This window comes from Microtus oregoni, unplaced genomic scaffold, assembly GCF_018167655.1.
Source record: "Microtus oregoni isolate MIOR12 unplaced genomic scaffold, Mior012 000019F_ref0000042, whole genome shotgun sequence".
NCBI classification, from domain to species: domain Eukaryota; kingdom Metazoa; phylum Chordata; class Mammalia; order Rodentia; family Cricetidae; genus Microtus; species Microtus oregoni.
The window spans coordinates 29,627,142-29,648,832 of NW_024543078.1; the positions used below are offsets into that span (position 1 = coordinate 29,627,142).

Here is a 21,691-nt window from a genome sequence, read left to right on the forward strand (position 1 = left end):
ACACTTGCCTGGGCGGGGGGCGGGGGGGGGGTAGGATCCTCTGACGTATCTTAGTGTGACAAGTGGCAGAGGCAGGAAGAACCCAGTGGAATTAAATGCTGGTGCCTGCCTCTGTGGCTGCGCTGAGGGCATACTGCTGCTTCTTGCTAGAGTAATTTCTCACTTCTTGAGAAAGAACTGGAGCATGAAGCCATCACTGCAGTGTTCCGAAACACCTGGCCAGAAGTTAGAGTACACTAGATGCTCAGAGAGAGACTGAGTCTCACGCAGCAGTGTTCTGGGTCACCTGGCCACCAGTGAGGACACACTAGATGTGCAGGGTGAGACTGAGTCTCTTGACAAGGTAAAGTTTAGTGAGCATCCCAGCACTCTCTCCACAGCCTCAGCACCGATGACTTCTGGATCTTCCAAGAAGCCCTCCCCCATCTTCTCAGGTATGGACACCCAAAGCTCAGTCTAAGTCCCAGCCCGATGAACTTAATGAATAGCTAGTTTTCAAAAAAAAAAAAAAAGAAAAAAAAAGAAAAAAAGAAAAGAAAAAAACCTCACATTTTTTAAAGACGTATTTATTTATTTATTTATTTATTTTGTGTTTATGAGTGCTCTATCTGCATGTATGTCTTTATGCCAGAAGAGGGCATCAGATCCCACTATAGGTGGTTGTGAGCCACCTTGTGGGTGCTGGGAATTGAACTCAGGACTGCTGGAAGAGCATCTAGTGCTCTTAACCTCTGAGCCATCTTATTTGGACTTTTAAACACAAAGAAGCAATCACCACACTACTCTAGCTTGTTTTTACTTTCGTGTGTGTGTGTGTGTGTGTGTGTGTGTGTGTGTGTATTTGTGTGTGTGTTTGTGTGGTGCTGGGGATCAAACCCAGGGCCTCCTGCATACCAGGCAACCTCTCCATCACTTATCTCTTTGCTCCTGCCAATTCCTCTTGGTTTAAAAATCACCCCCCCCAAAAAAAAATCCCCCAAACCAAAAACAGCCCACAACACAGAATCTTATGAAGGTCACTTCTGGGAAGGGAGGTCTTAAGACAGGCTATGTCTGGTCAGGTGAGAACTTGGAACACAATGAGTTGTCCCTAGGGTAGCTTCAGTGCTATTGGACAAAAAGTTCCTCCTGGACAGCATGGCCAGAAACATGCCACAGAGCCCCGTCCTGACCCAGGCGCCGGGAGGGGAGGGGCCCAGCTCAGCAGGGAGCCTCAGCGCTTACCTGGGTACATCGCGCCTGGAAGGCCCATGCTTTCCAAGTAGTTGTGGCAACGCTCCTTATGTTCCTCTAAAGAGCTTCGCTGTTTATAGCTTCGGCCACAATATCCACATTTGTGAGGCTTACCAACTGCAGAAAACACAATTGAGTTTAAGACTCCAATTAAATATTGGCCTTCTGGGTAATGGGAATGCATGCAATACAATTATAACAAAAAAAGGTAAAAAAATAAAAATAAAAAATATACTCTCTGAGAGCTGTGACTATTGTGGATTGGGTCAAAAGGAGTGAATTTAAAAAAAAAAAACAAAAAAAAACAAAAACGCTCATGCCCAGGCAACTCACTGATGGTACTAAAGAGTCCATGACTCTTGTTTCATCTTAACTTAGCACACTGACTACCACACTCCTTTCTGAATCACTAAGGTATGTCCTTTAATGGGAAAAAGTGCACCACAGTGAGGACAGAAACATGAGGAGACTACAGATACCACCTTCAGGGTGGACCTCCTACCAGGTCTGACCCCTCACTGGGACAACAAATGAGGTCACTCAGAGTCTCTAAGAAGCCATGATAGCAAAAGGCTTGAATGAAATGCGTATTTCCAAATTGTATCTTTCTATATAACGCAAATGTACTTGACATTTGTAGTGCATACTGTCTTGCTTAAGAATATACAATATGATGGGCGGTGGTGGCGCACACCTTTAATCCCAGCATTTGGGAGACAGAGGCAGGCGGAGCTCCATGAGTTTGAGGCCAGCCTGGTCTACAAGAGCTAGCTCCAGGACAGGCTCCAAAGCTACAGAGAAACCCTGTCTCAAAAAACTAAAAAACAAAACAACTGATATGGATAAACCAAACTTCATTTTCATATACATGTAGACTATACAGTGTATTTTGCAGGGGAGAGCCTATGGAAGCCCTGTTTTATCCCCACGAACACTAGGATGATAGAACTTCCAGACAGCCCTGTCCACTAGAACTCACTACGATGCTCTAAGTGTTCTTTGCATGTCCGTTCAGCGTGGCATTTACTGTGCTGTTCAATACGGCAGCCACCAGTTACATGGGACTACTGGACAGTCCAAGTTTGGCTCGTGACACGGAGGACTAACATTTTAATTTCATTTCATTTTAACTTGCCAAAACTTAAGTGCCACATATGGAGAGTGGCTTCTATGCAGAGAAATGTTGTTCAATGTGAGTTTAGCCTTTCCTGGGTTTTCTGAGTGGAATTTTAGGAGACTCGCCAAGGGCCCATACGATGCCTATTTTTAAAGACTTCAGTAAAAACAGTTTTTAGAGAAAACATTCTCCAATTACTTTATGAAGAATATAGATATTTTTTTTTTACCTCCTCATGACAACATAGCATTTCTCATGCTGTTGGATTTCGTATCTTTCAGAGTATGGTACAAAGTCATGCCTATAGGAAAGCTTATGGCTGGTGTCACTCAGCTCTCTTTCCTAGGTGATCAGATGCTCTGAAGAAGAATTTCTCATGGAAACCAAAGCTTCAGCTGCAGAATCCAAAGCAGATTTGAAGCGTACAGGTGTTTTGCCTGCATGTATCACTGTGTACCAAGGGTGTGCAAGGTTGGCGCCTGCCTTCAAAGGGCACAATCAGGGGCTAGATGCCCTGCAACTGGAGTCTCATGGTTACGAGCTGCCATATTGGTTCTGGGAATGAAACCTGGTTCCTCGGGAAGAGCAACCAGGGCTATTAGCTGCTGAGCTATCTCTCCAGCCCCTTTTGTCTAGAGATCGTGAGGCACCCCAAACACTAGGAAATAGTAATGAAGGGTGGAATGCATGCTGCCTAAAATTACATATTTATATTCTGTTGTCATAGAAATTAGTGCAATATAAATACCTACTCCATGTCCTTTCCTGAAAAATTTATAACTTTAATGATTTACTGAATCAAAACTGCCCCCCCCCCTATAAGAGGTATGGTATCTGATTTTTCTCAGCGTATGATTGATTTTAATGTTAGAACACAAGAAACAAACTGTCTCTAACAAAGCTTGGAGTTTCCAAAAAAGTATATATCAAATTCTTTTACTATACTGAGTCTAGAACCTCAGGGCACCTCCGGATGCTAGGGAAAGCCATATGGTCAATCCCACATGTTAATGGACTATGGGCATGGTCACTCACATGGGGAAAACATGTGCTTTGGGAGCCTTTAAGGCTTGTCATTGTGGTAAAATCATTTTGAAGAAGCAAACACAGTGCTTCTTTTCTCCCAGAGCTGTGAGTGTCAAGGGCATTTTCATCAACAGAGTCATCGACACCCCAGGTCTATGACAGGTGTCTCTATCAGTTCATTGGTGACCCTGTGACAGAGATAACTTGGGGGGGGAATCCACCACCTTTTTGACTATCCATCATTAGCCCCACAGAGAGGAGGAGTCCATCATGCCTCAAATGCAATGAGCAAGCATGTAGGCAAAACATAAACCCTGCACCAGTTTCACAGGACTTCATCTCACCATCTCACGGTTTAAAGGATATGCAGGAAAGAGTTATACTGCAAACCAGGAATTAAAGAGCGACAATGCTGTGGCTAGGGTCAGCCTAAAAGTAGGTCTTTGCCTTTCCCACTGGCTTGAGAAGCTGTGCTAGCTGCCAACCAGGAGCATAGTGTCTGCTGATTGGGTTTACGTGTCTTTTCATACATGACAGATGGGCAGCTGCTTTCTTAGTCACCAGCTAGCATGGCATGGACTGTACGAGTCTCACACCTGAGCCTACACAGGACTGTATGTCACTCCGTCCCTGGCACCCCCAAACTTGGTGGAGCACACATACTTATCACTAATACATGTAGACAGTGTTACCCCCATTTCAGGAAGCCTTCATTTCTTCTCATTCCTTGCAGAAAACCCGGGTCAGCTCTGAGCTAGTGTCCTACCTAGGACAGTGAAGTGCTGGTCCCCTGTCTTCGCCTCTGAGAGAACAGCTCCTCAGAGGAAGGCGGCACCTTTCTCAGCAGTGCCAAGAAGCTCACGGCAATCACAGCTTTCTCCTGTAAGCTTTGCGAGTCTCCTGCATGTTCACTGTCAGCCAGAGAGGAAAGCAGACCAGAGGGGAGATTGCTCTTGGACTCAGCTCTTTTCCTTCTCTACAGCTGTCTAGGAATGCCCATCTGGAGGGGACCACTAACTAGGAAAACCAGCTCTGGCCGATACCTCTTAAAATGTGCACCATAGTAATGGCCCACTCTGACTTGTTTAGGGTTCCCCTAGAGCAAACTCAGTTTGGGCTGAACATGTCATCTAGTCCTTCTGCTGTGGGAATCTCTCCTGATTCTCCTATCGGGACAGACTGACTTTTCTTCCTGCTTCTGTGGAGCCCTCAGGCTCTTCCATGCCACACACACACACACACACACAGGATGCTGTTGAAGGGCTTAGGAAAGGCGGGCAAAGAGATGGGTAACTTAAACTGTGAAAGGCATCCTTCCTGTTTGGGAAGAGGGTAGCAATGTGGAGTAGGTGGACTGAGGGCCTCCCTCCTGCAGAGCCCCTGTCTCAAGTGTGCAGCTGCTGCTCAGAGAAGCCACTGAACAATGACAGAGTGATGGCTGGCTGAGACAGGGCACTCTCTGAGGGCAGGGACAAAGCCCATCAACCTAGTGCTTAAGACAGTGTAGCACATGACGCCACACGACAGGGCAGAATAGGGGCTATACCATGTTGACTATGTTGCAAGCAAACCTAACCCAATTGTCGAACAAAGTCCCTTTCTCTTCGACCTAGAGCTTGTGGAGCTACTGGGTAAGAAGCCACCCAAGAGAGAGACTATGAGATCTAATTAAAAAAATGAGTCTATGTGACAGTTTGAGTACATTTAGACAATTGTCCAGCATTTATGTAGACTGTGTGTCAAGACTCCAGAGTATCTGGGACATCCTGACAGGGAAATTTTGCTGTCTGCTGAAAATCTTGACAGTTTGCTGACAGCCTCTGCTGGTTCCTGGCACAGGAGCTACTCTCTGGCTGGGACAGTGTGCCCTGGACTGGTGTGGTCTGACCAACCTGTCTGTGTCCTCTCTGCTGGGAAAAGTATGTCTGCTATTCAACATATTCTCCACAAGCCAGCGGTAGGCGTGGCATAGCAATGAGTGAGCCTAAAGAGATGTGTTTGGAAGGTTAAGGGCAAGAGCGGAGCACTTCAGGCAAATCCCACTTACCCGAGACGGTGGGAGGGAGACGGCTTTTCTGAAATGCACCAAGGATGTGGGGCTCCCTCCTGTGTTCAAGCCCACCCACGTCCCCTGGTTCAGTAGGGATAGCAGGTCACCATGTAGGGGGCCAACACCCCCAGAATGCTGTGGACTGGGTGGAGCGGAAGGGTAGTGACGTAGTGACTGGGAACATGGATCACATGATCGAGGACCCCCTTTACTGAGACGGCCAAGGCCTGGCATCCCAGCCATGCCGAAGAGACCTACCAGAGTGTGTCCTCAGGTGGCCGGTGAGGGCATCCCTGCGGCGACAGGCATAGTTGCAGAGGTGGCACTTGAAAGGCTTCTCGCCCGAGTGCAGCTTGATGTGGCGCAGCAGGTTGCCCTTCTGGGTGAAAGAGGCCCCGCACTGGTTACACTGGAAGGGCCGCTCACCTGGGCGAGAAGGGAAGAGGGTAGTCTGGTGAGAAGGACGGCCGCGAGAAAGTTGTTTCGGGGCTTGGCGACTTCCACCGGCTGCAGGTTTGATAGAACACGGGGCTTTTAGACTAAACCTGCCAGCTACTTAACGCTTCACTGGCTGGGTCAATTTGATCTGAAAATCTAATTTTTTTTCCCCTAAATCAGAATGGCACATCACAATGCAAATTCAAACTCATTTAAATAAAGTGACTGCAACATTTTGTGATGAGGAGTCACTCTTCCTGATCAGCAGTTTTGGAATAAACCAATATCCAATTTTGCGTGTTGTGGCATTTGGTGGGGTTTTTAATGTGGCTTTTTTCAAAGGGTCTTTAAAATATGCCACTGAAGCAGCAAAATAAAAAGGAAACTCATTAAAAATGCATTTCAGGATCACAAGTTCATTTCAGCGTTACATTCTTATATTTAAATGAAAGGCACTTCATTATAACAGTTATAATAACTTCTTTTCATTTACATTTTCCCTGTATTTTCCCTTTCAATTTCTTCTCCATTACCTGTCTGTCCCTAAGCAGGCAAATCAGGAGAGAGACAGCCAGAGAGAGTGCGAGGGTTGAGAGGGAGATTGGAGAGAGATTGAACACAATGGGAACTTAAGAAACAGGGCAGCTACGGCCTGTCCTCCAGAGGGAATCCCCAGGCTCCTGCACAATGCATGGCCCTGAGACTTCCTGCCCGTTCCTTCCTTCACAACTCGGACATCGTCACATTCGTGTTTCTGTCCATGCTGGACAAGCTGCAGCTCAGGTAGAGATGTCGCTGCCATTGAAGGAGTCTTCCAAGGAGGGCTCCTCGGTTTGTGACTGAGATAGCCTAGCGTCCCTGCAGTGTTAAGAGCTGCAGCTTACACCCTGGAGCTGGAGAAGGTGCAGGAATTCTACTTATGAACAGGGAGTGTGGACTGTCCTGCTGGGTAGTCATGGGTCTTAGTACTAACTCAGGCAATAACTCTCGGAGTGATGAGTTTGTCATATTCCTTATAAAAGCTTCTTTGGAAGAAAAGAATCTACATCTAAAAGATCATTCATTATGTATGGAAATATATGTCCCAAGACACATTTCTCTTATGAATAAACAATGTGTTAAAAATACCTAATTAACATGTTTCCAACTGGCTAATGCAGGAGAAGAGACTGTTTGTCATGGTGACTGAGGAAGAGCTCAGGTGGAACTGCGGAAACCCAGGCCAGGTTAGACCTTAGAGCCTATACTGGCGCTTGGATTTCCTAATTACCTCTTGAGTCTTTTTCAGTGGGCAGTACAGACACAAAAGTTAAAATTAATTTACAATGGCACTTAAAGAACTGTAGGCCGGGCAGAGGGGCCTTGATACTAATCAGTATGTATGCAGCATTTTCCAAAATCCCCATCTGGGTTAGACTCAGCTGAACAGAAAGATAGTGTTTAAAGTCAAGGAGCTGGAGAGTGAAGCAGCTCACTCTCCATCCCAAGTGCCCAACTCAGCTGACACTGCATTCACCAAGGTTCCACTCCAATGGGATGAATGGAAAAAAAGTGACCAGTGTATGAAGAAGACTTAGCTGGGGAGCTTGACCATGCCTAATATCACAGCTCTTACTCAGAGAGGGTAGGCCTGTGCAGGAGATCCCATGGCACAAACATGTTCAGGAGACTCATTTCCCTCCTACAGCAAGGGAAGGCTGGCATTCTGAGGAGACTGAGACTCGCCTTCTCACTTGAGTCAATGAACCTTCGTGGGCACTGCTTGCCTGGTGTCTTAATCCCTGCCACAAAGCAAGGTAAGGCAGGCTTACTGCAAATCCATTGCTTTCCAATGGCTTGTGTGGGCATGAATATATAGTCCATGGTCGGAGGGTCTTAAAGACCACACTCCCCAAACGGACCACAACTTCCACTCAACGGAGGTGTTACACATAAGGGGGTGTGTCCAAAGAACTGGATCTTAAGACACAGCTCATCTCTCTCTGTTGCCAGTGGCCATGGCCTGTTTCCTGAAGGACAATGGCTTGATACTGTTTCTACATTCAAGTTTCTCTAAGCCTGTATCTACTTACATTTAACTGGGATGAGGAATTAGATATTGCAAAATCCTAAATTTCATTTTCATCCCAGGCACACCACACTTTTCATAAATAGGTGTTCTGCAAAATGTTCGAGACCTTTTGGATAACGTATTTGGGCAACAAATAATATCTTCGTGTTTTTTAAAAACTGGTAGAACTTTTGAGGGCATGTCTGCAGAAGGTAGATTTAAAAAGAAGTATGGCATACAAGAATAGTTGTGCAGGTACCGTGCCCTTGGCAGCGCCTGTTAGGCCGGAGAGCACAGTGGGCCAGCGATTTTGATCTCCTCAGGCCTCTTTGGTCTTTACTATCCAGACTAATAATGCGATGGGCGGGGGCCTGCTATACTTCCTTCAGCTTTCCTACCGCCTCAGGATGATTCTCCTACTCACCCTGAGATGCTGGTGGGGACACGGAGGTTGTGACACTTGAATCCACTATGAGGCCAACTGAGCACCCAAGGGGAAGTGACACACTGCTGCCCACAAACCATTTAGGAAATGGCAGCGCTGGAACTTCTCTCAGTGAGAGGAGCAGCGCTGGGGCTACGCCTCTAAGGTCCGTGTCTACCAGGGGAGGGGCAGGGAAGCCATGAGCCTTGATGACTGCACAGAGGTCAACGGCAGAGGGAAGGGAGACTCTCGTGTACATCCTAGCTTGTCCACTGGGGCATCACGTCCTACACTATTGAGAGGCCACACTGATGGCTCTGCTCCTTGTCTGCTCCTCAACACCATGTCCCCAGAGACTTATTGTGCTCCAGACTTCACGCCTAGTGTTCTTGGGGACTTCTTGGGAACGCCTGCTCTCCAAACTTGTCTGGGGTCTGAATCAGAATCTGCATTTTCTCAAGACTCCACAGCTTCTTTTAAGCTGGGGAAGCATTCTAACTAGCTGCTGTAAACATAGGAATGTAGACACAGATCTCCGCTGACAACATTCCACCTGTCTGTCATGTCTAGTTACTCAAACCCAGTGGGCTAAACAGGGTTTTTAATCTCCACCTGTGGCTTTGTCTGTTCACATATATGAAGATAGACAGTGGAATCAGCCATGAGCAAACTCTGACGGGGAATCTCTTCCTGGCAGGCCTGATACGGTGGGTAGTATGTATCTCTGTCTGGAAGTTATCTGCTCCATAACTGAAGGAAAAACCTAGTATATTGTGGTACTTAGTCACTATTTGTTGGGGAAAGTACGTAGCAAACATGAGGTGCCTTTCGGAATCTGTGCCTGGCAGGTTTATTCATCACATGTAATTCTTCTTTTTTAAAATCAAAGCAGCCAGTCACATTTTGGCAATTTAGTATACCAGAACTCGATTCACCTATCAAATATCTACCTAAGGGAACTTTCATTGCACAGTCAGGTCTTACAGGAATTAGCAGGACAGCAGTTAACTTGAGGTTTGCCTCTCTTCAGGAATGTGTTACTACAGGCCGTAGACTGGTAGGGTGTCTGTCCTCTTCAGAAATGTGTTACTATAGGCCTTAGACTGGTAGGGTATCTGTCCTCTTCAGAAATGTGTTACTACAGTCCGTAGACTGGTAGAGTGTCTGTCCTCTTCAGGAATGTGTTACTACAGGCCTTAGACTGGTAGGGTGTCTGTCCTCTTCAGAAATGTGTTACTACAGGCCTTAGACTGGTAGAGTGTCTGTCCTCTTCAGGAATGTGTTACTACAGGCCTTAGACTGGTAGGGTGTCTGTCCTCTTCAGAAATGTGTTACTACAGGCCGTAGACTGGTAGAGTGTCTGTCCTCTTCAGGAATGTGTTACTACAGGCCTTAGACTGGTAGGGTGTCTGTCCTCTTCAGAAATGAGTTACTACAGGCCTTAGACTGGCAGAGTGTCTGTCATAGTAGTTTGCCTTCTTGCTGATTTTCACCTTACTACACAAGGCAAGGGCAAGACTACCCTCACATTTACTTTTCTCAGGGCTGGAGGTGCCAGGTCTATTTCAATGGGTAATTTGAGGACTAAGGGGTTCCTTCAGAAAAGTCAAGTTTACCTAATTTTAAAGCTAAACTTTGGTTGAAGAAGAACATCTACTAAAAAAAAATCATCTTATACATCATTTCCACATATATTATACATGAAATATATCAGTTTGGAAATGGTTTCTATTCACATATAAAACCATAACCTTGGAAACACCTTCATCCCTTGATGACAGCCTTTCTGCTTCATGTGTGTTCTGGCTCTTGATCACTTTTGGATAACACACCCTTGTTGGGCCTCATGTAATAAAAAGACAAGGCTGCTATTTTCAAGGCATCATCCTCACTCTATAAAACATGCTATCATTTATTTTTGTTTTGTCTTTCCTTCCTCCTGGATGCTGCAGTAGCAGATGCCAGCAATCGCATGCCCCAAAGAAGCCGGGGCAAAGATAGCGATGGCCCAGGCTGTCTAATGTTACAGGTAAGCTTTCTGTGGCTGTGACAGCTGGTGAACCCACCACAGGACGCCTACCTTTCGAGAAACCTCCACGGAAGGAAGAGTGATGTTTCTCTTTAGTGCTGAAGAAACCTAGAGGCATGCAAAACAAAGGCACCGAAGGCCATCATTGTTTTATACGAAGCCTCTTTAGTGCCCTTAGTGATGGTGGTATGAGAGCTATACTGAAGAGGAAGCTGACTGTTGATAACCATGATTGCTTCTACGAGAGAGGTGGAACAGGGGTAGCGCAGCCAGCTGAAGCTGGGAGGCTTCCTGCACTGCCAAAGCAGGAGTAGGCACAGTTCTTGAACACTGGATAGTCCACATTTTACTCTCCTGGAGCTGACTACTTCATGCGCCTCTCCCAAAGCCTCCCGCAAACCTTCCACCACAAGAGGATTTTGGCAGACAGTTCCTTATGGCTCTGGGGTGAAAACTCGTGACACTGCAGCCAGCTGACCCAGAGACTGAGATTGCAGGGCCAACCATCTCAAGCTCACCAGCACCCTTTCTGAAAAATGTTTTGCTGCTAGGCCACCACTTGCTAGGACACTCACAGAGAGCCCTGAGTGTCAACAAGATCAAAACAGGTGTTTTATTTATAGTTTCTCGATGGGGAAATGTGTGAAGTCAGTTTTGGTGTATCTGTAGCTTTTGATCTTATCTCGTGAAGGATGGACGCTTTATTAAAGTCAACACCGGGGCTGAGATTTTTCAGTGAGTCCATCGGGCCCTCAGAAGATGGCGCGCGTATGCGGCCAACCTGCTCTTTCATTTATGGGCTTGACTAGGTGCTTGCTGAGCAGACCTTTTAGATGCTGCCCTAGAATAAGGAAGCTGTACCTCAGTACAACTAGAGAGCCAACTGTGTGCAACGGTTGCCTTGCTGGTCAACTGGAAACATGCTTCCAGACCACATTCCCCTCCCTACCCTCCTTTTGCACTCTGAACCCAGGAACACGCGTGAGCTAGGCAGGAGCTCTCCTACTAAGCTGCAATCCCCATGCGTGACAGTAAAATTTGCGCCTTCAGCACCCACAGGACCTCTTGAGATACTAAAGGAAAACTACGCCGGGCCTTACCAGTATGACTTCTTTTGTGAACCATGAGCACATTGGGCCCGATGCAAATGATCCCACAGATATCACACTTTAGTTTTCCGTTAGGAAGTCGAATGCCTCCAACTCCTGACAGAGCCGAGCTGCCTTGGTCCCTGTGGGAGCCATTCATTTTCTCTCCTGAGGCATCAAGCATTCGTAAATCCTCTGCACATTCTTCCCCATTCATTTCACAGGCACGCCCATTCTCTTCATCACTCTGAGTCTCTACTTTAACATTACTGGCTGAAAGAGATAACACAGGAGGCCCACTCAGTGTCATGGCAAAAAATAAGTCACAAGACAGCAACACAGAAGCAGCAGCAGCAAGTCATCAAATAGACAATCCAAGCTTCGGAATAGTTCTGAGCCCATACCTTAGGGCAGGCAGCCTGGTTTTGCGTGAGCTAGCCCTCCAGAGAGCGTGGATGGTACCTATGGGTTGCACTGAAGGTGCAGGGACACAGGCAGGTCTGGACAGGGAGTATCTGCTAAAGCAGGAAGAGGCTATTTAAAGAGATCACACCTCACTGGGGGCTTGTGGGACTTCTTGGGGTGGTGGGGGACCTGGAGTTGAATCCCGTGTGCTCACAATGAGAGCACCTGGCAGTAGGTAGTGATGTGTTATCTGGTCACACAGTCAACCTCCCTAGGTCTGGTGAGTATGAGCACAACTCGTAAGAAGCTGGTTTTCAGGACTGAAAAAGCCCTCTTACAAGTATGCACAATGAATCTGGAACACATCTTTGCTGTTTGGAGCTTTGATTCTCAACTCCTTCTTCCAAGTTCCACTTTCTTTGCATTTGGCTTCCTCTTCATCTTACAGTGGCCCACCTCAGCCTGCGTCCTAAGGCAGAGCTGTTCCTCTTACAGCTCCTTCCCCTGCTGAAGGGTTGGCTGGAATGGTCTTTGAGTGCAACAGGTGAGAGTTTTTCAAACGGAAAGATGTTGGTAGGTTAACAAAGACAAAACTCGCCTCTGACTCTGCATGCCTGCATGGGTTTTATTATTCACCTATTTTTTTTTAAAAAAAAGAAAATACAACACATTGCACATATATTCTCCTGAAACACTAACAGTACAGTGATGAATCTCACATGCAATGGCCAGTAGAGACTGTAGTGATATGAGAATATCAGACGTTATCATTTCTCTCTGGTTTTACAGGCTCAACGGAGTTAGGGAGGTATGTTTTCCTGAGTAAAATAAGCAGTGTGGGGATTATCTGGCATAATTAAGAAACAATTATTACAATTATTTGTTTTTATTTGGTACCTGTATCTATCTACACCATGCAGGCTTGTGGGCCAGACCCTCTGGAACTAGAGCTAACGGGCTGTTGTGAACCACCAAATGTGGATGCTTTTTTAGAACTAAGTCTGGGTCCTCCGCTAGAGCATCAAGAATGATGAGCCATTGATCCATCTCTCCAGTCCCTTTTGACATAATTTTTGAACAGCATTTTCAGTCAAGAGTTCTCAGCTTGGTCCCAGAGAAGCAGCTGGGACATGACAATAGAGCATGAATGTGTGACCCAAATGCCTGAAGTGTGTACTCTTGGATTCCTCAGCCCTGCTGGTTCCAAGATCCTGGGGCGAATCCAGCCCTGTGTTTGAATGGACTCTTGGAGATCCAAGGTCACTTTACAATGGAGAATATTCAGTTTAAGTAGCCCACCTGGTTCTCAGATTGCTAGATGATTCTGTTCACCAAATTCCTCTTGACTGGGACATTTGAGGTCCAGACACCAAAAGATAAGTGGCTGGTTGGAGGCGTGGCTCCTTTATTTAAGGGTGCAGAGATATTTAAGATATTTATTTAAGGGTGCAGGCCATCTCAACTTCTCTATGCTTGATTACTCATGTCTAAGTACAGGAACTATCACGGCCCTGGCCAGCCTGAGAGAATTGAGGAGAGCTAACTGGGATTGGGGCTGGGGCGCAGCAAGTGACACCCTACTCCACACACAGTGGTTCCACAGCACAAGGCTCGGTCTGACCACCACCAGTGTTTTTGACACTTACCTTGTACAAGACCTCTGGTAATTGAATGGTACTTGCCATTTAATCTCACATGAACTCAACAAAGGCATGACATTACCATCCTGTATTCTGTCATGGTTGAGGTACAGTTCGGTCAACGAGCTTGCTGTGGTCACACAGCTAGAACGTGGCAGAACTGGGAGGCAAATGCAGTACAGGGGTCCCCCGTCCCCACTTATGGTCAACATTGTCCCATCAGCTCTTCGCAGAAATGACTTCCTGACGAATCCTGGAATGTGTTGTACAGACCAGAACATGGGCTCTGAGGTCCTGGAAGTGAGAATGTACTCCGAGGCTGAACTCAGCCCATGAGTAACACTGAGAAATTCTGAAACGGGGAATTCTCAAAAACACTTTTCCCTACAAGATTCTGATCTGAGACTTTGCATATCAGCAGCCCTTCCAACTTCCCTCCGAGGCCAGATCCTATCTAGGTGGCTGTTCACACAATGTTTAACGACACTGAACTCTGGGGTATCAGAATTCTTTTGTGTCTTCTGGGGGTAGCTGCAAACTTGTCAGTGTCTGTACCCACTTTGCTATGGTTTGGGTAAATACCAACAGACTCATTCATTGAAGGCTTGGTTCACAGGGTGAGGACCTGTTTTGAGGCGGGACCTATGGGAGGTCTCTGTGGCTGGTGGTACCCCTCAGAGAGGGCTTCGGGACTCAGGTCTCCCCACTCTCTGCTTCCCAACACCTGATGGATGGTCTGTTCTAACACATATGCCCCGTCATTATCACTGACTGCTTTCACCAACACCCCCCTCCTTTGCCTGAAACCCCCAGGGTGAGAACTAAATACAAACTTCACTGTAAACCCCTTGCCTTGAGTATTTCGCTTAGCAAGGCAAAGCTAACTACAATGTGTTCTCTAAGATGAGGAGGACAGGCCTGGGCTAGAGCAAGTGCAGGATGCCTCAAGTTAGAGATGGAGCAAGAAGACCCTTACCAGCTGCGGACACCACGCCTGACTTCTCTTCCTCCAGAAACAAAATGAACCTCTATTCTTTATATGCCCCTAGCCTCTGGAAGTTTTGCTATAATGACAGACCATAGACTACATCAAACTTGTTCTCTCGGGAGCACGATAAAGCTACAAAAAAATCCTCAATCTCTGGTTATTTTGCAATTATTCATCTCCTCTCTCTCTCTCTTTTTTTTTTTTTTTGAAGTGAGGCAGCATAGCTAAAAACACCCTGGAGCAAAACACAGCTTGTCGTGGTAAGTTCGCCTGCCATGACAGCTACCACACAGGGCTGCAGTGAAGAGTTTAACCCAGAAGCACCCACAGCGGGACAAAAGCCACCCTGCAGAAGAACACGTGTTGGGATGATCCCTGACTCGGCTGGATTCCATTAAGGTGAAAAAGCCTCATCAAGGGGAAGTGACCCTGTTTTCCTGAGGGCACTGCACACAGGGCACAGAAGCACATGCCAGTCATAAGCACTTTTCAGCCTGAATAAGAATGGCAGAGTTCCTGTGCGGTCCTCTGGGGATCTCCATGGCACATGTCACCAATGCCTATGTGGGTGCTTCCCAGAGAAGACCGGGATGGCAGGGTGCATGGGCAGTGACCTTCAGGCCTCCAGGAAGAGTTCTACTCCAGCAGGCTGCCCAGGACAGAGGGGGGGGGGAGCAGAGTCAGAGAGGAAGCAGTTGAAAAATCAGGAGGAGGATGCTTCCTCAAAGCCATTGGGGGCCACCACAAGTATGACCAGGGAAGCTGAAGGCAGGGCTTTGGCATTTCTACCCTATAAGATGGCGCTGCCGCCAGCTGCGACAGAACTGAGAGAGAAAGGCAGCTCAAAAGGCATGAGAGTTGTTCACAAATTATCCCGCGATCAGTGTGGGCACCAAATACAATTTGGGGAAGAGATATATGGAGAGGAATTAGATGGATGGCTACTAAGGTCACAGAGCAAGAATTTCAAACTTACTTGATCTGACTTTTACTGGAGTGGTAGTATTTACATTTACATATATAATTCAATATATATAATTTATATATACAATAAATGTAATCATATACAATTGTGTGTGTCATGTGCTGGGTGAGGAGAGATCCATGGTGAGGGGAGGATGAACAGTAACTAGAACTTTTTAGCATCAGAAAGCTCTTGTTTCTGAGAAAGATACGGTGCCTGCAGATGCCTGTGGGCGTGGCCAAGGACTGTAAGTCGTGGAAACAAGGCAGAGGCTCACAAAAGGCCCTACATCTATTCTGGCATAGGAAGAGTTCCATGGTAACTGTTGAGTGCTCTAGCTTTGGGAGCTTGGTGGTTGTGATGAGGACGTTCCTGGCCATGTTTTTTTTTTTTTCTTTCTTTCTTTCTTTCTTTTTTTTTTTTTTTTGGTTTTTCGAGACAGGGTTTCTCTGTAGCTTTGGAGCCTGTCCTGGAACTAGCTCTTATAGACCAGGCTGGTCTCGAACTCACAGAGATCCGCCTGCCTCTGCCTCCCGAGTGCTGGGATTAAAGGCGTGCGCCACCACCGCCCGGCCTGGCCATGTTTTGAGTAGGGAAGCCTGTGATGTCTGAGATGGCCAGAGAGCAGAGGTTTTGGTGAGACACAAGTTACTCTGTCAGCATGAGGAATTTCAGATCCCTGCAGTGTAGGGGATTTTCTGTACAGAGATGGGGAAGGCCCTCATATCTCTGGGGATAAAATGCAAAGTGGGTGCTAAAAAGTAGAAGAAATCTGCTAGATTGCTGCCCATGGAAATGGGGGGCTCTGTTTAGAACCATTTAGCTGTGGTGTTCCTTCAGTGAAATGCTGCAGTCTTTGAAGGAATCAACTTGCAAATATCCTGAAAACTCTATCCCCACTGCACTACTTAGAACAATGAAGAACTCAATAAAGCGCTGCATTGAGCTGATTAAATATAGAACACGGATGGATTCCTCTAAGTGTTTCCTGGGAAGGTTCTAGGTTCAGCCTGCCCCATGCTCTTCCAGCAACTCACAGATAGTGGATGAGGCCCGATGTAAGTGTCCCCCAAACGTGGCTAATATTAACATGGATATTTCCAAGTCCCTAATAAAAGCTACATTGTTTCTCAGATGCTACTCAAAATGGGGAGAAGTGAAAACCTCATCACTGTGTATTTTAGAGGTGGCCCACCAGCCCGGTGACCCCATTGTCCTAAGAGAACGCTCCTCCAGTGTGCCAAGGCCCCTAGCGGCTAGAAAAAGGTTAGAATCAAACAATCCAGAGAAATTAAGGAACTCAGGCCAACGGGAGCCCAGAGGCCTGGCTTCACTGCCAACTGTGCTGTACCCTTGTGAATAATTGGACGTTCTAACGCAGAGGGGTAAGGCACACTGGCAGCTTCTGGCGCACAGATGCTGTGCTGTTTTCATTGCCGTTCTCTTTTCAGAATGCATTCCCATAGTTACTAGAAACGTAGTTTTGGAACTCAGACTGTGATTTTTCTAGGGAAAAATTGAAGTTGTCCCTTCAGCACGGGTTTAGACCATATAAACTAAATCTTAACACTGTAAAAAGGAAAATGAGATAAAGATAGCAAAATCTAATGGGATAACAGTACTTAAGGTTTATTTTGATTTGTCTGTGGTTGTTAAGTGATGATCTGAGACACCTGTGTATGTGCCGTTGGTGTTTTTATGTCTGTGGTGCACAGCCATAATGCCAGCATTTGGGAGGCAGAGGCAAGGGGTTAGGAGTCCCTGGTCATCCTCCGCTACATGGGGAGCTCGAGGCTAGCCTGAGACACGTGACACCTTGTCCCAGAAAACAAAATGTAAGCATTAGTTAGAACAAACTCTATAACTTAATATCCCTTGAAACATAGTTAAAATAGTAGGGTTTCTATCTGATCCAGTATATTTTTTAGAAATAGTCCTACTTGGTGTTTTAGACTTTCAAGTATAGTGAAGTCAAAGGTAAAAGAGATACAGTGAGTAGCTGATATTATACAAAAGGAGCATTATCAAGCACATTTCTATTTCTCTCAGAAATCTAGGGAGCCAAAGTGGGGTAAAGGTTATTTTAACTTCAAGGGAGGTGCCTGTGAGCCTGTGGGTCAGTTCTCCAGCATGACCACCAGGTGGCGATATTGGCCCAGAACAGTTGGGTTGCTGTTGGGTGGAGCCTTGAGGATCCATCTATCTATCTATCCATTTGTTCCAGAAAGATACTTACAACTTAGGGATACTGAGGGGGCGAGAGAAAGAAAAAGAGATAGTCCTATGAACTAATTTTTAGAAGTACATAGACATGAAATACACGAAAACATCTACAATGGCTCAGAAGATTTCCCACTGTCATTCGTACAAGGCAGCACCGTCTCCATCTGGAAAACCTCAGCCATCCGCTTGAACGTTAGGCTACGCGGGGCTTTGCCCCTTCCGCAGTTTTAATGACAACACGTCTTAGAATGAGCTGTTTTACTATTATGAGCATCTGACATATCAAAACATTCCAAAAACATAATGAGATCGACTGTCTCAAAATTCACAAGAGTTCCTGCCCTGGCGCATTCACGTCTACCCACACATAAAAGACGTGCGTGCCTGCAACATGCCTACACTGAAGAAACAGGCCTGAAGCTCTCACCTTCCAGCTGAGCCCCAGGGATATCAGTAGGACTGACACCCAATAAACTCCTTATGCTCTGGCAGGAGAAGTCAATCCGGTCTTTGACCCTAAGCATACGCAGTTGGGTACTGCCAAATCCTGTACTTCCCAAATAGTGTCCACTAACAGGACGTCAGAAGCCTGACCTTACTGTTACCGACACTTCAGTGTTAAAAGTATAGTTGTAATAGCACAACGTCAACAGCTGGCCTAAGGGCGTGGTTTTGGTGGTCGAGTACTTGCTTGGGTTTGACCGAAGCAAACAAATCTCTCAAAGTGAAATCCACACAGTCTGATTTCTGGTGCTGCTTCAAAATACCAAAAAATTATGGATATAAGGCCTGAAAACCGAAAACCTAAGGGGATTAACAATGTGTAACACTTTTGTACTAATTTCATTTGCATTAAGAAAAAAAATGCCGAGGCTGGAGAGATGAGATGGCTCAGAAGTTAAGAGCACTGGCTACTCTGCCAGAGGACCCAGGTTCAATTCCCAGCACCCATGGCCGCTCAGAACTGTCTGTAAGTAACTACAGTTCCAGGGGCTCTGACACCCTCACCACATTGTGAATGCATGCAAAATAAAAATTAAATTAAACATTTAAAAAAACAAAAGAAAAAAGGCTTCTCTATTCTTGAAAATACTCGATCTGGTTGACCAAATATAATTACCATTTTCAACTCTCAATACACTAAGAAACAAAATTACTATCTAGTTTTTGGTGCAGCAGCTCCGAGGAGAGCAGGCTAGCCTGCCTGCATGCCAACAAGGTGCACGTTCATGCAGTGAGCCACTGCAGAAGAACGGGCTGGAAACCCATGGGTTTTTTGTCTTCTCTGTTCTGAGGTTAGCACTCCAGAGCAAGAAAGGGAGAATGTGCTCCCTTCCCGTCACACTAAATTGCAAAAGTTATCTGAAAAGATGTTGGTTTGTTTGATGCTGGCAGGAAGCATGGACCACAAAGTTGTTGATCTCAACTCTAATCCGGACCCTGCTGAACAGACTCTCAGGGACAGACCCTCTATGGCTACATTAGCTCTTCCTTCACTATTGCTCCAATTTCATGCTCTTAAAACCTTACTTGTAAACTGGGCATGGGTGTGCCCAGCTCTTGGGAGGCAGAGGCAGGAAGATCATCACAAACTTAAGACAAGCCTGGGCACCACAGAACATTCTAGGCCAGGCAGGGCTAATAGGGAGACCCTGTCTCTCTCTCACACACACACACACAAAACAAAAACAAAAAACCCAAACCAATCAAACAGCCCCCTCACCCTCTGCCTTTGTACTTTACTGAATCAGTGACATGACCAATCGTGGGTGTTAATGAACAAAATGGCAACCATTTGGGTCATCACATTTTTTTTCCAAGTGTAAAGGAGGGCGCTGATGAGAGAACATGCAAGTTGTGGCGTGCGTGTGATGGAATTGTCCATGAAATGAGCGCATGCTACTATTGTCTAGAAGCCAAGCATATACTTACGGGAGAAAGATTTGGGTATAATTGCATGAAAATCCCTAAAGCCATCAGCCCCATATGCAACTGCAACAAAGAAGGCAAAAAGAAAGCCAGGTTGGAATATCATCACACAGTACAGGTTTAGAAGACAGTGCTATTTTCAAAAGGCTATTACTATGTAAAACCACTAGTTAGCTGCTAATTTTTTTACTGTTGGTCTTCACACAGGCAATAGAAGTCATTACTCAGAACAGGATGCCTGACCCCAAGGGTCTCAATTCAGGGTTTCATCACACTGAACCTCTGTGAATAAGCTCCGATGGGCTCAGCAGCTTAGAAGTACCTGAAGACATTCTAGAACAACGAGAAACCATCTAGTAGGGCCGGTCCACGAGGTCAGCCACATTACAGTATCTCCGGGGAGCGCACCCATCTCCACAATAGCATGTTTCCTTGGGGTAGACTGTACCTCTACTGCTCTTCATTTGTTTTTGTCTTAGAATGTATCCAGAGAAAATAAAGTTTCCAATCTACATGTTGACTGCATTCCTGTAGGCTCCTTACCGAGCAGTCACCTTTCTGAAGAGGTTTGCACTCTCTTTTAAGGCAGCTCCTGGTGAGTTCCTATTTCGAAGGCTTGGTATACTGTGTCTGTATGTGTGTATATATATGTACACACATCAGGTGCATACACACACCACACACACACACACACACACTCGCATGGTTTCTTTCTAAGAGTAGCAGTCAGAATTGTGTACACAATGCAGCTGGTTAAATTCAACTTGTTGGATCAACTACTGACTTAGCAGGAAAAAGGCTGAAGAACTCCAGGACTAGACACATTTATCAGACATTATTTAAACCGTTGTTTTTCATATTTGTTTGGCCACAGACCCTTCTCTTTTCCCCCACGAAAAAGTATATATGTGGATAGTGCATGTGCAGTTGTGTTCACACGTGTGTGTGTATGTGGAGATGTCAATGTCTGATGTCTTCTTCAATTGCTCTCTCTCTCTCTCTCTATATATATATATATTATTATTATTATTATAGATAATGCTTTCACTGAATTTATAGCTTGCCAATTCAACTATACTGGCTAGCAAAGACCTCAGAGAATCCCCTTGGCTTTTCCCTGCCACTGATGTGATTTCACTTGTGTTCTAGGGATCCAGACTCAGATTCTCATGTGCTCACAGTAAGTATTTTACCACTGGGCTACCTCCTCTCAGTCCTCTCCATGGAAAATGATAAAATATGGAGATAATGTATAAAAGTAGTTAAGGAGATACTGTCTCATCCCCTTTTGGGAAGTGACACACGTTTTCCATCTATTTGTTTTGCTTCTTGGTCTAAATCTCTACAGTTAAAGTTAACACCACGCATCCCATCGAAGTCGCCATGAATTAGTTTGTTGCCTGGTGAAATGGCTCAGAGGGTGGAGGCACTTGCAGCCAAGACTGAGGATCTGAGTTTGATACCTGAGTCCCTGCAAATTGTCCTCTGTTTGGCTCCACACCTTCACCATAACACAATTAATTAATACAATATTTTCATAAATCGCGGTGTCTTGGCAAACAGCAAAACCCCAGCCTATGCTGAAATCCAGTCTCTTAGAGTCGGAACTCAGTGGGACCCTTATAAATGTCAGGTACATTACAAGTCTCTTCCCACAGCCAGCCTCACGTCCTCACAACAGGCCTTTGAGGTAGACGCCATCACTGCTTTGGTAGGAAGGGCTCCAAGGAAGTCCCACAATTTGCCATTTTGGTATCTGACGTGTAAATATGAAGATGTAAGGCCATGGCTAGTTATACGGCACTCAGAATTTAAAAGACACACTTTTGCAAGCAGCCCTCTTTGGGTGCTTGTGAGGCTTCGGGAAATGTGTAAGCTATCGCAGCCGCACACACAATTCACACACACACACACACACACACACACACACACCCCACACTTGCCTGTACATGGTCACATCGGGTGACAGTGCATTTATGACAGAGTTCCCCAAACGACCAATAACCTACAGGGTGCCACAAATACCATCGCCCTGGTTATGCCTGCTGCGTGGCCCTCACCGCTAAGCCTGCCATTCCTCACGCACA

At 46.0% G+C, this 21,691-nt stretch overlaps 1 protein-coding gene across 5 annotated transcripts in view; it reads right to left on the minus strand.

Annotated features, from left to right (window-relative positions):
• The window catches only part of Ikzf1 (IKAROS family zinc finger 1), a 91,131-nt gene that overhangs the window by 15,624 nt on the left and 53,816 nt on the right, over window positions 1-21,691 (minus strand). For 3 of the 5 annotated variants that reach the window (XM_041669951.1, XM_041669950.1, XM_041669953.1), the window contains exons 4-5: window positions 11,468-11,728; window positions 5,685-5,852 (exon numbers count right to left, since the gene is read on the minus strand). In XM_041669951.1, coding sequence (XP_041525885.1) covers window positions 5,685-5,852; window positions 11,468-11,728 — 429 coding nt within the window. Of the gene's footprint in view, window positions 1-1,224; window positions 1,351-5,684; window positions 5,853-11,467; window positions 11,729-21,691 lie in introns of all 5 variants that reach the window. The other 2 variants (XM_041669954.1, XM_041669952.1) reach the window with 2 other exon arrangements.